The sequence below is a fragment of the Mustela putorius genome, unplaced genomic scaffold (assembly GCF_011764305.1).
Source record: "Mustela putorius furo isolate JIRA1106 unplaced genomic scaffold, ASM1176430v1.1 tig00000738_pilon_pilon_pilon, whole genome shotgun sequence".
Classification (NCBI taxonomy): domain Eukaryota; kingdom Metazoa; phylum Chordata; class Mammalia; order Carnivora; family Mustelidae; genus Mustela; species Mustela putorius.
In genome coordinates this window covers 8,402,741-8,418,484 of record NW_025421463.1, presented here as the reverse complement: position 1 = coordinate 8,418,484, position 15,744 = coordinate 8,402,741, and the positions used below count along the sequence as shown (strand labels likewise).

At 52.4% G+C, this 15,744-nt stretch overlaps 1 protein-coding gene across 1 annotated transcript; it reads right to left on the bottom strand.

The window, feature by feature from the left end:
• Window positions 1-1,025: 1,025 nt before the first annotated feature.
• LOC101676651 (myosin-9-like) lies at window positions 1,026-14,144 on the bottom strand. Its single transcript, XM_045083989.1, is given in 12 exon segments — window positions 1,026-2,592; window positions 3,427-3,599; window positions 3,734-3,842; window positions 4,390-4,598; window positions 4,911-5,034; window positions 5,124-5,212; window positions 6,174-6,243; window positions 6,245-6,291; window positions 7,643-7,804; window positions 8,055-8,267; window positions 8,411-8,621; window positions 14,092-14,144. Coding segments are annotated over 12 exon segments (1,578 nt in total). The 3' UTR covers window positions 1,026-2,474.
• Window positions 14,145-15,744: the final 1,600 nt, after the last annotated feature.

The window sequence follows — 15,744 nt, the reverse complement described above, 5'->3', positions numbered from 1 at the left end:
AGGAAAGGAGTTCCCCCCTGGATCCTCTAAGAAAGCTAGAAGTGCCCAGAGTCGTCTGGTGCCTGGCATCTGACTACCCCCAACCGTCATCTGTGGCTTCCTCCCCGGGGCCGGCGAGCACACCTGCACCTGTGCAGAGGCTGAAGGAGTGGGCAAATGGAAGCCCACCACTTTCTGTAGCAGACAAGTCGGCCCCACAGTGGTCCCAGGACCCTGGCGGTGCAGAGCTGAGCTGCTTGGGTCCACACCATTACCCTTCTCTAAGGGATGCCTTTCCCTCTCCTCCCTCTTGCTGCTGTAGGGACCTCTTGTCTTCCTTGTCCTTGTAGGGAAGGCGCCCAGCAAGGGGCCAGGTTCCCCTCTGCCTGTTAAAAGAACCAATGAAAGAACAAAAGTTTGGCAGCCTCCTGTTCCAATACCCACAGGCCCCACCACTGGACTCCCTTGGTCTTGCTTATGTACAACTCGAAATGAACCTCCAGAGGGCAGGCTTTGTCTAACAACTAAGGATGTTCCTAAGTCAGCACCTAGATTTGGGTCCCTAAACCCCTGTCAAGCACACAGTGGGTACTCAGTAACTGAAGTAAACGGAAGTTTTAAAAGACCCTCTGAACATCCTTGCCCCTGGTCCAGTCTCCCTTTCTAGCTTACCTTCCTGCACGACTGCCACTCCTCACCCCAGTCTGTGCCTCGGCCATGCTGCACTACGGGAAGCTTTTGAAGAAGCACAAAGGCTCAGTCAGTGAAGTGTCTGCCTTTGGCTCAGGTCCTGATCCCATCATCCTAGGATCAAGTCCTTGCATCGAGTCCCCTGCTCAGTGATGAGCCTGCTTCTCCCTCCGCCACCTCCTGTGCTCTTTCCCCATCTCTCAAATAAAGAAATAAAATATTAAAAAGAAGATGATGATGATGATGATGCACAAAATGGGTGACAGGTGCAGAAGCCTCACCCAGAAGAAGATGCACAAACCGGGTGCCATCCCATCCAGGCAACCCGCTCGGGCCGACACCAGCAGACACACGGCTCGTAGCACGGTACTCTTTATTGTGACGCTCAGTGGAAAACATCTGTAAACCAGCTTACTGTAGTGGTGACAGCTGTAACACATGCTAAGGCACTTTTATTATATAAAAAAGGGGTGGGACTGGGAGCTCCATTCACCCCTTTGTAACAGCAACTGGGACCTGAATTCAGAGCTTTTTAGGCATACGTAGCTTTCATATATCTTCATGATTTGTTGAGTTTTTTTTCAAAAAAGAAAAAAAAAGATGCCTTCTTTGCCATAAGTAAGTCTAAATGCAGCATATACAAAACAGTTAGGAATACAGGTAAATTCAGCAACCAGTGTAGACCAGTGTAGGACAAGCTACTCTCTTCTAAACATGGTTCCAAAGGAAAGGCAGTGATAAAGACTTGGAATTTTATCATTTATTATAAGGCGAGGGGAGAAGAAACCTTTTTTTTTTGCTTTCAAACACATCCATGCAGATGGCAGATCTTTAAACCATACTGAGTCGACGGTGCAGATTATGTACCCTTGGGCCCCAGTCCTGGAGTAGATACAAGGTCGTGTGGGAGGGCCGCTGGCCCTTCGCAATGCTCTGGCTGTCAGACCTGGGACAAGTCCCTTAACCATTAAATATATTTGGTCCCCAAGAATGTTGGGAGAAGCCCCCGATGGCCTTCCCAGCGTGGCCCCGAAGCCCTGTCTGTGGGGCCCAGCAGCCCCCTGGTGGCAGGGGCCCGCTGCCCTCCACAGAGGAGGGAAGGGGGTCATCATTGCACTTGAGACACTCTGAAACAGGAAGGGGACCACTGTGACGCTGCCCAGAGCGCGTGGGGAGGGACGGCTCCTTCCTTGCACCCCGCATTCTGTGCCCTGCACAGAGGGGTCTGCCCTGGGCCTGCCCTTACCCAATCACCCAGGGCCCTCGGGAGTGCGGGGCCAACGGGGCAGAGATCGTGAGGTCGCCGTGTGTGATTGCCAACAGCAAAGGAGGAGGGGGAGCTGGTGGCGGAGGTGGGGGAAGGTGACAACTCTTCTGGGGTGCTGGGCTATCAAAACTTCTTAGTCTGAAGAAAAATAGATTCGTAGAAAACTCTCTTTGCCCATCCCCGGTGGCCTGCCCTCCTTGTCTTGTGCTATGTGGCAAGGGAGGGCCGAGAGCCTGCTGGTCACTCAGTTCCCAGGCCAGGGGCCCAAGACTCTGACTCTTTGGTATCGGGTGCTGGGGGTGGGAGGGTGCAGAAGCGGATGCAGTGGAGGAAGCCAAACGCCCTCAGCAAGGCCTGGGGGGCGGGCGGGGAGGCGCAGGCTTGAGGTCTCCTGGCCTGGTGGGACTGGGTGGGGAGGTCACGGTCACGGCAGTCCCCAGAAGGTGGAGGAGGATGCTGCGGGGGTGGGGGGTGCTGGAAAGGGGAGACGGAGTCATGTGGCGGTCTGTCCATCCGTTCCAGGCAGCAGGAGGAGAGATTACTCAGCAGCTTTGGCCTCAGCCCCATCCGCCTTGCCATCCACCTCCTCGTCCGAGCAGTCGCCAGCACCTTTCCGGGCCATCCGGCGGGGCACGACAAACGGCAAGTCCCCTCGCCTGGGGACAGAGGCACAGGGTCAGCAGGGCCGGCCAGGAGGGCAAGTACAGCTGGCACCCCTCCAAGCCATCTGTAGACGGACACCAGGCCCCAGCGCCCTGGGCAGTAGGCCAAGAACCGGGGAGCCTGGAGAAACACGGGCTCCCACTTCATTCCAAATCACCAGTGAGAAGCCGTGGGGAAGCCGGGGCTGACGGCGAGAGAGAGGCCCAGCAGCAGACGCAGTCACCCGCGCGAGACACACGCCAGCCCGCACACCCGGGCTCCGACGACGCAGCAGCGGGGCAGACGGAGACACGGGGACCGCACGCGGGACGGGACCCCGACGCCTACTCCGGGTCGCGCGCACAACGCTATTAGCGACGGGCTGGAAGGCGGCCTCCTGTCGCCTTCACGCCGAAGGGAGAGAAGCAGCGGGAATCCCGGGAATCCCGGGAAAAAGAGCCTCTGCCTGCCCCGCCGGCTCCCCCTCCGGCAGCAACGCTCCGCGAGAGCGCACAGCCGCGCCTCCCCGCGGGCACAGGCGCCGTGAAGGCCGCGGGGCCGCCTCAGCCGGCGCCCCCAGGCCCCCAGCGCGTGCCGGGCCGGCCGGGCCCCCGCGAGCGGCCGCCAGGGCCCCACAGCCAGCCTGGAGCCCCTCCGGGCCGGCCTGGTTCCGCGGGCGGGGTTTTCCCAGAGACGGAGCGCAGGGCTCACCCGGGAGCCCCGGGAGCCGCACGGGCGGAGACGGCGCGGCCCGGACGCAGACGGGGGCGGCTCCTGGGAGTTTCGTCTGAAACGAGCTTTCCGGCGCCCCGAGCTCAGGGAGGGGAGGCCGCGGCCACGGGGCTCACCTGAGCTTGTTCTTGAGGGTGCTGACCTCGCGGTTCATGGCGTCGGCGGTCTCCGTGGCGTCCTCCAGCTCGCGCTGCAGCTTCCGGCGGGAGGCGTTGGCCCGCTGGGCCTCCTCCTCAGCCTCCTCCAGCTGCCGCTTGAGCTGCTTCAGGCGGGCCGACGCCTTGTCAGCCTGTGGAGACCAGAGGTCGGGTCAGGCGCCACAGCCGGAGAGGCCCACCAGGCCCCGCCGCCTGGTGCACGCGCTCGCGCGCACGCACACGCTCCCACGCACACACGCGCGCGCACACACGCATGCGCACACACCCGGTCCTTGAACCCCTCGGCCTTCCTCCGCTCGTCATCGACCTGCAGCAGAGCGTCCTTTAGCTTCTTCTCAAGCTGACACACCTGATTACAGGCTTCCTGGCGCTTCCTGCGGTACAGAGACGTGGCGGCTCAGGGACCCCGGCTCAGAGGGTCCGGCCACACCACTCCACACCTCACGGGCATGTCCCCCACGAGGAAGCCCCCAGGCGGAGGCCGGCCCATCTCCACCCAACACCCACGACGTGCTTGGTCTCCTGCGGGGGACGCACGGCGACAACTCCATTTCACAGAGGAGGAAGTGGGCTCCGGGGAGGGGGGACACAGCCCAAAGAGCAGGTACGTAGCAAGGAAAGGGGAAACTGAGATTTGCAACCCAGTGTGACCTGCCCATTACCTCCAACGACGCCCCAGTCTTGCTGAGCCCACAGACTAGCTGCCCAAGCAGGCAGCAACCGCCACCTCTGCCTGATTCAGGCCCGAGAGACAGTTGTCCGAAGCCCCAACTCTAGAGGTGGGCCCATGGACTCCTACGCAAACTTAGAAGCCCCAATGGAAGGGATGAGCAGCCATCAGGAGGGGGACAACAGTCTCTGGGCCTCGGGCAGCAACAGAGGGGTCTGCAGGCTGAGTCCGCGATGGGAAGGAACACCTACTTGGTCTCGTTGTCCAGCTGCTCCTCCAGCTGTGCGATCTTGGCCTCCAGGGCAGTGATGGAAGCCTTGTACTTGGACTTGACAGAGCCCTCCATCTCCTGCAGCTTGACCTTGAGCTCCTTGTTCTGGCGCTCCAGCTGCTGTCGCACATTCTCATTCTTCTGGGCGTGACTGCGCTCGAAGTTCAGGTCGGTGTTGATCTGGTCGATCTAAAGGAAGGCAGGCTGGTGACCCCAGGAGGGCTGGGGCGGGGGAGCTCCCTGGGGCAGAAGCAGGGCCACTGGTTCCTCAAGAGCCTCAGAAAACACTAGGCCCTCGGGCCCCAAGTTCACGAGTTCTGGACCCTCCTAGAAAAGGGAGCTCCCCCACAGCCAGGGTCCAGAGAATGAAACCAAGGGAGACCTTCACAGGTGCCAGGACACCCTCTCCGAAGCCCAGCAAGCCCTAGGCTCCTGCCAGCATGGTCTCGGAGGAGTAGAGCCTGGTGCAGGAAAATGCCAGGCAGCCCTGGCCCCACCCACCTGCAGGTCTGCCTTCTTTAGCCGGTTGTTCTCCAGCCCTGTGTTGCCCAGCTCCTCCTCCAGCTCCTCCTCCAGCTGGGCAATGCGGGCCTCCAAGCGCTGCTTCTCTTCCAGCGCCAGGGCTCTGGGTGAGAGCGGGGAGCAGTGAGACAGGGCCTGTCCCAGAGGATGGGCACACCTGCCCTCAGCTCAACATGCCATGCCATGGCTCACCCTTTGCCGCTGCTGTTGGCAGTCTCGTCAGCCAGTTCATCCCGCTCCTGCTGGGCCTGGTGCTTGGCACGCTCGGTGGCTTCCAGTTCCTGCCATGAGAATGTGGACTGTGACCATCTGGGACACCCCAAAGTCCCTTGAGCCCCCCCCTCCCATTCCTGGAACTCCAGCACCATGCTCCCCCAGCCCTGACCCTTCCTCTCAAACCCCCTCCCAGGTCTGCCTCCTCCATGAAGCCCTTCCTCACGAGCCCCTCTGGCTTACAGGGCTGATTCCTCCCTCTGAGACCATGACTTAGGCACCACATTTGCAAAGCCCCTCTCTCTAAGTGTTACAGCCAAGTCAGAGTGGGGAGGTAGAGGTAAATAAAAAACTGTCCTGTGCTAATGGGATCTGGTCCCTCTGCATTCTGGGGAGACCGGAAGTCGGGAGGACAAGGATGGGAGTTTGGGTGAGAGCAGAGTCTGAAAGCCAGTTGGGTAAGGTGGTCCCAATAGAGAGCCACACTTGATCTCAGAGGGAGGGCTGACCCCAGGCCCAGGCTCGAGGGCACAGCCATGAGGACAGTGTGGACGAGGACATGCCCAGACACCCAGCCCCAGTAGGAGCACCAAGTGGCCCATTAACCCCAGGCTGAAGACCGCCTAGAGCAGAGGGAGGGCTCTAGCGATACACCTCTTGTGTGACCCACAAGGCAGCAAGGGGGACACGCGGTGGTGCCGGAGCATTTGGGAAAGCGCCCTCCCCTTGCCAGGCGTAAACACTCAGCAGGAGGTGGGGAGTACCAGGAAGCTTCATTTCATGCAAGGGAGCTGGCCCCAAATGGTGACAGTTTAACTCACACACACAGTTTAGTCACACCAGGAAGCCGGGCTATTTTACGAAACCCTGCAGGGACTTCTTTCAGAAAGCCAAGCCCACCCCCAACCCACTGCTGAAGTTGGCCTGTTGGCTGCCAGCTGCGCCCCTGGTCTGCCCAGCCTGGCTGGGCAGAGGCCGTAGGCTGCCCCCTGCTGGTGACCCCGAGTGCCCTCCTGGGGCCTGGTCCACGTCCTGCAGCTGGATCCTCTCGGCCTCCATGCTCTTCACCTTCTTGTTCTCCTTGGCCTGAACCAGGATGTGACACAGGTATGCCCTCCAGTTCCTGCATGTAGTTCTTCATCTGGGCCTGGGCTGGGCAGGAGATGCTTGGTACCTCCCACAGCCACCACCCCAACCTGAGAACCTTGGCCTGCTTTCAGCCTGCTGCCACATGTAACCTTACAACTTTAACAGTACAGGGCAAAATAATAAGGACACAGATCTCTTTAATCCTTGTCGTTTTCACATATTTTTGACCATCAGGTTTTACAAAGCACACCTTCAGCGGTGTCAGTCACGGGCTACCCATCAGCCCCAGCTGCAATCCAGGCTACACTTTTTACAACATCCAGTTGACCTGAATGCGATTCTCCAAGGCCGCTCCCTGGGACACCAGCTCCTCTGAGTCCACACCCACCTGCCAGGTTAGCCCCCACAATAGGGAAAAAACACATTTCCTTTGTTCTCCTGTGATTGGTTCTAACTCTAAAGATCTTAGTCAAATAGATTTGTTTCTTTTTTCCTTCTGTGGATAAATCCTAAACTGGGACTCCTCAGACCAGATGGTAACAGGTACAACTGCCCTACGACTTCGCCCACAGACCCTAAACTTTTTCTGCGGCTGGTTTTCGTTGTGTGACATGGCTTCTCAGAGCTAATTTTTAAAATGTGTGTTATCTTTGGGGCACCTGGGTGGCTCAGTTGGTTGAACATCTGCCTTCAGCTCAGACCATGATCCCAGTATCCTCGGATTGAATCCACCACCAGGCTCCCTGCTCAGCGGGGAGTCTACTTGTCCCTCTGCCCCTGCTCCCCCTCCCACTCGTGCTCTCTAATATACAAAATCTTTTAATAAATAAAGAGAACAGAGTGAAATTTGTTACCTTTCACGTATCTTGACGAGCACAGAATACTGTATGGACATACTGATGAATAACTGTGTCATACACCTGAAACTAACATAACACTGTATGCTAATGATGTTGAAGTTATTAAAATAAAAAACATAAGTAAACAAAATCTATGATCTTTAATTATTGGTGAAGTGAGAATTTTCCAAGTGCTTGTTCTGTGATGTGGGCTGCACGTGGGGGCCTATGCTCAGCTCAGAAGCTTCAGTCACTGTCCACTAAGGCTGTATCGGGTTGGGACCCGGTCCAAGACCCGGGCCATGTCTGGTTTACTCTACCACCAAGTACTATCTATGTCCCTATGTCACTGTGTTTCTAGGTTTACATGCATTTCCTTGTTTAATGCACACACAGTCAATGATTTTACTGCAAGTTTGCTTTCTGCTCCAGGGCTGAGGGCACCCTGATCAGCCGTGGAGAGGGGAGGGTGGCATCCTTCAGCACTTGTCAGCCACTGACCAGTGCCGGGGCGCCACCTGAGCCCAGAGCCTCGGGTGCAGCCGCGCCCCGCACGGCCCGTGGCCTCACCTGCAGTTTGTGCAGCTGCTTGATGGCCTCATCTCGGTTCTTGTTGGCAGAGTCGAGGTGGGCCTCCAGGTCTTTCAGGACTATCTCCAGCTTCTTCCGAGCAGCCACCTCCATCAACCGCTGCTTCCTCTCATCCTCCAGTTCTGCCTCCATCTCCCGCACCTGGGGGACAGGCCGATGGCTCAGACAGCAGCATCCACACCCAGACCCTGCCCTGCTCTGAGCCCAGGCCAGGCTGCACGGGGCCTCCAGGATCCCATGAAGACTACGGGCCATCAAAGAAAGGGTCCCTGACCCTGGAGACAGGCGACTGGAACCTGAAGGAGTGGAGGAGGAGCCCGACACAACCCAGGGGGAGAAAGGAGAAAGAAGCCTGCCAGAAATGGGGGTGAGCGTGGGGGGCCGTCCACACGTGTCTGACCAGCTGCTGCTTCTTCTCCTCACTCTGCTCATCACGGCCCTGCAGGTCCCGCTCGAACTGGGCCTTCATGGCCTGCAGGTTGACCTCCAGCCACAGCTTGGCATCCTCTGTGGCCTGCAGCTCATCCTCCAGCTCCTCCAGCTGCGTCTTCATCTCCTCCACCTGCTGCTCCAGGGCCTGCTTGGACTTCTCCAACTCGTGGACCTGACCCCAGCGGAGGGAAACCAAGTCAGGAGCTGAGGGATGAGGTCCCCAACGTCCCCAGCCTTGGTGTCCGCTCAGCCCCTAGTCCATGGGGCTGTCCCCACTCTGCCCTCCCCAGAGCCAGCTGCTGACACGGTACTCACGCTCTTGCCGACGTCATCCTTGGAGCTCATGAGGTCCTCCATCTCCGTGCGGAACTGCTTATTGAGCCGCTCCATGGCCTCCTCCAGAGCCCGGGCCAGGGACAGCGCCTTGGTCTCCTTCTCCCGGGCCTCTGCCTCCACCCGGTCATGCTCCTCTGCATACCTCTCAGAGATGATCTCCTCCCCAACTTTGAACCTTAGACTGCTAATTCTTTATCTAAATAATAGTGCAAAGAACAATCTCCTTGCATAAAACTTTGCATTTTGCATTTGATATTGTTTCCTTAAGACATTTCTAGAAGCAGGATGACTGGGTCAGAAGCTATCAACACAGGTTTTCACAATTTTTTCATACCTAGAGCCACACTGTTACAAAAAAAAAAAATTATACCAATTCACATTCATACTCACAGTATATAAGGGTGTCCAACATTCTATGTTTAACAGTTCCTTGTAGTCTTTTATAAAAAACAGACCCCTATAGACAGAGAATGTATTTTAATTCTGTTATTAGCTTGTCTTGGGAGATGAAGAACAACAGCAAATGTTGATTACGCTTAAGCATTATTTTTTTTTTTTTAGATTTTATTTATTTATTATTTGAGAGAGAGAGAGATTGAGAGAACTTCCAGGAGAAAGGGTAGAGGTAGAAGCAGACTCCCCAGGATGCTGGGAACCAAATGCAGGACTCGATTCCTGGACCCCAGGATCATGACCTGAGCCAAAGGCAGACACTTAAATCAACTGAGCCACCTAAGCACCCTAAGTATTATTTTCTTTTAAGATTTTATTTATTTATTTGGCAGACAGAGATCACAAGTAGGCAGAGAGGCAGGCGGAGAGAGAGGAGGAAGCAGGCTCCCTGCTGAGCAGAGAGCCCGATGCAGGTTCCATCCCAGGACCCTGAGATCCTGACCTGAGCCAAAGGCAGACACTTAATCAACTGAGTCACCCAGGCGCCCCCTAAGCATTATTTTTAAGTTTTTTTTTTTTTTTTTTAGTTATCTCTGCACCCAATTTGGGACTCAAACTCACAACTCCAAGGTCAAGAGTCCCAAACTTGTCAGAGTAAGCCAGCCAGGTGCCCTTAGGCACTATTTGAAGAAGACAAAGGAGCATTTATCAGCTTTCCCTCCTGAGACATGACTGAAATGATAGTAAAGGTACATACATGTATAAAAATAAGTAATGATAAGAGTGACGCACATATGTGGACTTTACTCTGCACTAGTAATTGCTCTACAACTTTACAAATAATAACCTGTCTTCTTCCAATACTCACGGAGTTTCACGTGTATCATTTGCCTCCCTGTTTATAGATAAGGAAACTCAAGTACAGACTATGTGACGTGCCCCAGGTCAGAAATCTAGTAAGCGATAGACTGGGTTCAAGTCTTCAAGGTCCTGCTTGCTGGACTCAAGAACCCCCACTCTGCCTCTCCTCATTCTGCTACCACTTTAAAAGGCCAATGGGTCCAACAGGAATCCAGAGGCTTAGACAAACATTTGAAGGCAGATTGGATGGAGTATTGATAGCTGAATAAAGAGAATAGAGGGAACTTCCATCAGAAAAACAGAGAGAGGGGCACCTGGGTGGCTCAGTGGGTTAAAGCCTCTGCTTTCGGCTTGGGTCATGATCCCGGGGTCCTGGGATCAAGCCCCGAATCAAGGTCTCTGCTCGGCGGGGAGACTGCCTCCCCCTCCCTCTCTGCCTGCCTCTCTGCCTACTTGTGATCTCTCTCTCTCTCTGTGTTAAATAAATAAATAAAATCTAAAAAAAAAAAAACAAAAAAAAACAGAGAGAGAACAAGGCAATAGGCAGGAAGAATGTCTGCTACACAGAGCTGCGGAGAGGGAGACCGAAGATGAGAGGCAGGTGGAGGGGAAGCAGGAATAAGATTACCAACCCCACACCCGACCCTATATTCACAGCAGCCTAAGTCTACACTAGAAGGGGAAAATCAGAAATGAAATACTCCAGAAAAAATACCTCTGTCTTCTGACATCTAAAGGGTCCTCATCCGATCACTCTACATGGAAGCCTGTCAGTCAACTTACCTCTCTCTTAAATATGGATGGGCAATCTAGGATCAGATACGTAAGAAAGATGACCAGATGGAAAGGGTGGCTAAGATAAATAAAAAACGACTGCAGATTGGGCACCTGGCTGGCTGTTGGTAGAGCATGCAACTCTTGATCTCGATGTCATGAGTTCAAGCCCATGTTGGGCTTAGAGCTTATTGAAAAAACAACAACAAAAAAATCAACCCGTGTAAACCTGGCGATTCACAGACCTGTACCCCTGGGGATAAAAAAAAATACATTATATGTTTATTTAAAAATTTAGAAAATTAATTTAAAAAAATCAACTGGACTTCATAAACCTTAAAAACAATACCAGAAAAAACACATAATTTTGATTACAGAAAATAATTTTTTAAACCTTGACCCAATGTCCTCCGTGAGATTAGAAAGGTGTTGTCTTCATAAAATGAGAACATGATGCACTGAAAAGGTAAAATAATAATAATAATAACAATAATGGACAAAAAAGGGGCTCTTGGGACTTAAAAAGTTTTGACAAACTAAAGAAATCTAGGAAAAGATTGGAATAGTCAAGAAAAACTTCCAGAAAATAAAACAAAAGGTGACAGAAGAAATGGAACTAAATGAGGAATGACAAGTTACCAATGCTGTCGATTCTTAGAAAATTACTTGAGAAAGAGCTGCAGGAAAAAAAAAAAAGTTCATGTGTTTATGGGGTGAGGTGGAAGATAATGGCCAAGAAACCAAGAGATAGAAAGATGTGAGGTCCAGGAAACAGGAAAATTAACATAGACAGAAAGGAACCCATGGAATACAGCAGGCATGCAGCAGACCTAGAGAGCAACCAGCCCAGAATGGAATGAGAAGTGAAGAGTTCTATGGGGAAAGGGGACTTAAAATAATATATATGATATAATATCTTATCTAATGGACAGTTCAAAAGAAATTGAGGAAACGTTGAAGGTAATATTGCAAGGAGTAGAAAAAAAGGCAATTAGAAATTCAGGAAAAACTAAAGCTGTACAAGAAAGCATGTACCGAGTGCCTGGGTGGCTCAGTGGGTTAAGCATCTGCCTTCAGGTCAGGTCAGGATCCCAGGGTCCTGAAATCTTGTCCCACATCAGACTCCTCGCTCAGTGGGGAGCCTGCTTCTCCCTCTGCCTGCTGCCTCACTCTCACTCTCACTTTCTGACAAATTAATAAGAATCTTAAAAAAAAAAAAAGCACATAAACCATATTTCACAAGTTAGCTTTACAGTAAAAATACTGAAAACATCACACATATGTAAACATTCTTGTGTGATTTTTAACTTCTAGAACAAAAGAGACCATTTAAATATAAGAACCAAATGTGCTTGTTGCCAATATGTAAATCAAAGTACAATGGTAGAAGTTGGGAGCTGCACCACTGAAGAGAGGAGGAGGGTTGATATCTTCATTTTGCAAAGTGAGGAGCCCCAAAATACCAGCTATGATTGAGAAGCTAGGAAATGAAGAGGTAAGAAAGGAAAAAACAAACAAACAAAGGTGTAAGTAAATTGCTTACCACTAGAAAGGTTTCTAACTGAGGACATAAATTTAGTTGATAGAAGGATATTAGGAGAAGGTGGGGAGGTGTGTAAGAAAAAGCATAAAAGTAAGTGAAATCATCATCTGCCCTAGTAAGAAACAAATAGCTCATATTGCAATTTAAAAATCAAGGGAATGAAGTTAGCTATCGTGGTGGGTGACTACTGCTTTGCACCAGGCAACGTTCTAAGTGATTTGGACACATCGACTCATACATTAGTTCTCAGCATGACTCTGTAAGAAAAAGAACTGAAGCCCAGAAAGGGTCGGTACCCAGCTAATGCCAGAGCCGGAATTCAAATCCAGACTCCCTGTCTCCAGAGCCTACACTCTCACCTGTTCTGTTCTCCCAGTGTAGGAATATCATATAAAGATACTGATTAACCACCTAAAGGAAAAGCAATGCGTTAAAAGTGATTGTTTTTAATTGGGAAAGTGGGTGAGCAGAGACCTTGGGACTAATGGATTTGTTTTAACCAATGCGCTTGTTACTATGATTTTTTTTTTTAAGATTTTATTTATTTATTTGACAGAGATCACAAGTAGGCAGAGAGGCAGGTAGAGAGAGAAGGGGGAAGCACGCTCTCTGCCAAGCAGAGAGCCCGATTCAGGGCTCGATCCCAGGACCCTGAGATCATGACCTGAGCTGAAGGCAGAGGCTTAACTCACTGAGCCACCCAGGTGCCCCTTTTTCTTTAATTTTAAGAAAGTGGAATTCCCTTTAGAGCAGTGAGTAAGGCTCATCTCGATAATGGGCTGCTTTCTGGCATCACCAGATTCAAGATGATAAGAGCCAGTGGATAAAGTACCCATAAAAACTCAGCCTGACTCCTGATGTGACAAGTGGCAGCATGGGAGAAACCTCGGTGGTTGATAAAGTAAGTTCTCTAAGAAAAGTGGGATGATAACATAGGTTCAATGAGAATAATCAGCGCGAACGCCACCCTTCCACCAGTAAAGGGTCTAGCCATCCCTCGCCCACTCCCACAGGCACCCATGGCTTTTCCTCCACTCAAAGGTAGCAAGACACCTTGGAGGAAAACTGAAATCCAGGGGCCTTCAATAGCTCCTACTCCAGAAGGAAAGGATGCTTCAGGGATGTTCGGAGCGGTGCTCAATAGAGTACCCACTGGTGATCCTACCAAATTACACAGAATAATAATGATACTTGATAATGATTATTCTGATCATGTTTAATTGGGCCAGGCTGAGTCTGTGAAAGGCCGTGAGCTCCTAACAATGTTCAAAGGAGAAGAGCTGAGACCAAGTGCACAGAAAAGGTAGATACAAAGGTGAAAAGTTGTAATGCAAAACGGAATTAGTATAATGGGGACTGTTTCACTGTTAATTAATCCTAATAAGAAATGGAGTCTTTTTTTTTTAATAAAGATGTTATTTATTTGAGAGACAGAGAAAGCGAGAGAGCATGAACAGGGGGAGGGAGGAAGGAGGGGCAGGCAGAGGGAGAGGGAGAAGCAGAATTCCTATGGAGCAGGTGTCCCAGGCAGCGAAATGACATCATGAAACACAAGGACCAAGAGCAAAAGCAGAGAGCAGCGGCACTGTGCGGGCAGAAAGAGCCAGACCCCGGATGACACCAAACATTTGTCAATGTGTCTGCACTTTCGGGCCCAGCCTTCCCGTCCTCTGCTATTCTGGGCCCGGCCCTGACCCTTGTCTTGCGCCTCAACTGGGTTTGATGCTGGACAATGCTCCCTCGTCTTAGTACCCAGCGTGTCCCTGGCTAGCCTGCAGATCGCTCAGTTCCTGGCAAGGCTGGCAGGAGAAGAAGGAGGGAAGAAACCTGCCCCTGCGCACCTGCAGGACACGGAGCCCTCCCGTCCCCACCTCCCATCCCCAGCGGCTCTGGCTAAGCTCTCCGGAGCCAGCAGGACAGAGAATCTCCCCAAAGCAACTCCCAGGAATGGCTGCAGGCAGGCTCCTCGGGCAGGGAGGGAAGGGGAGCCAAGGACAGGACCAAGTTCAAACTCCTTAGCCTGCCCCCATCCCCAGTTCCCTGATGCTCCTGCTCCTGTCGTCCTCACTGATCCCTGATTCCGTGTTACCTTGGTGCGGGCACCCTCAAGGACACCTCGTTTCCCTGCTTCATGTCCAACATGAAGCTTGAACTCACAACCCTGAGATGGAGAGTTGCAGACTCTAGCCAGGCCTGAGCCGATCGTTGCTTCTGATCACACCTCAGCCTCTAGGCCATTGCTTAGGCTGCCCCCTCCCCAAAATGCCTTTCCCCACCTTCCTCACCTTGTAAAATTTACCTGTGCTTAGAGGCCCCGCTCAACCACTGCTTCCCCTGCCGTCTTCCTCCGTGGACCCTCTGGGTGCCCCTTCAGTGTGTGCTGTCCTGACCGCAGTCCTCTGTGTGTTCTCCTCTCTTGGACTCTGAGCATTGGCGCAGCCCTGCCTATTCCCTGCTGCAACTCCTGTTCCAGGGCCTTCCCAGGGAACCGGGAGCTGGGCTCAGATCCGAGGTGTGGGAGCACAGCACACCCAGCTTCCCTCACTGCTGAGCAATTCCACTTGTTTTCTGGTCTATCCTGATGAAGCGCTTGTCCTAGCCGAGAACACAGAAGACCATGCCTCAGATTTCACACGAATTACCCTCCTGATTTAATGTGCTTTGGACAGTCCTCCCAGAATTTGAGTGTTTTCATTTATTTCCTCATGCCTTCATACTCCCGCCATAGTATTGTTTATGTGAAGAGAAAGAGGAAGAGGAAATTGCAGTAAAACATGGGTGTCCGGATGCCTGAGCCTTAGCAGGAATTTCCAAAGCCTCCCGTCCCCCGGGGTGGCCAGGCCAGGTCCGGATGTCGGGCCCGGCTTCCTCCACCCTCACCCCACTTTGTCTGCGAACTGCCGCCAGGAACATGGGGAAAAGGGGGGAGGCCATTTCCTTCCTGCCCTGCAGGATCCCCTGAAGACACAAGAAAAACCATGTTCCTTTGGAGAGTAGGCAGCACCCAGTAAACCTGTCCTGAAGGAGAGAAGAAGGAGGAGGAAGAAGAAAAAGAAGGAGAAGAAGGGGATGAAGGAGGAGGAAGAGGAGGAGGAGGAAGAGGAGGAGGAGGATTGAAGAAGGAAAGGGGACATGGGCGGGGGTTGGCGCTGGGTGGCTCAGTGGGTTAAGCCTCTGCCTTCGGCTCAGGTCATGATACCGGGGTCCTGGGATCAAGCCCTGAATCGGGCTCTCTGCTCAGCAGGGAGCCTGCTTCCCCCTCTCTGCCTCTTTGTGATCTCTCTCTCTGTCAAATAAATAAAATCTTAAAAAAAATGAAAGAAAGAGAAAGAGAAGGGGACAAGGGAAGGAAGGGGAGGAGTGGGAAGAGGAGAAGGAAGAACCAAAAGATTTGTGCAAAATCAATCAGTAGATCCCAACAGGACTTAAGTATAAGCTAGAAAGAAAAATCTACAAATGTCCTGAGGATAATATTTTTAAAAAATAATGTTGATTTGGAGGAACTTTTCTAATCAATATGCAAATGCTAGATGCCATAAAGGGAAAGTTTCAGTTATCTGCCCTATTAACAGCTAAAAATTGCACAGGACACCATGACCCAAAGTCAGACTCCAGCGAGAGGCCAGGAGGCCCCACCCTCGACCCTTGGACCAGCAAAAGCCGAGCGCCCACGAAACACGACAGATCCTGGGAATCCCCATGAAAAGCCTGAAGTCAAGTTCTTAAGAGAATCCCCAGGGAG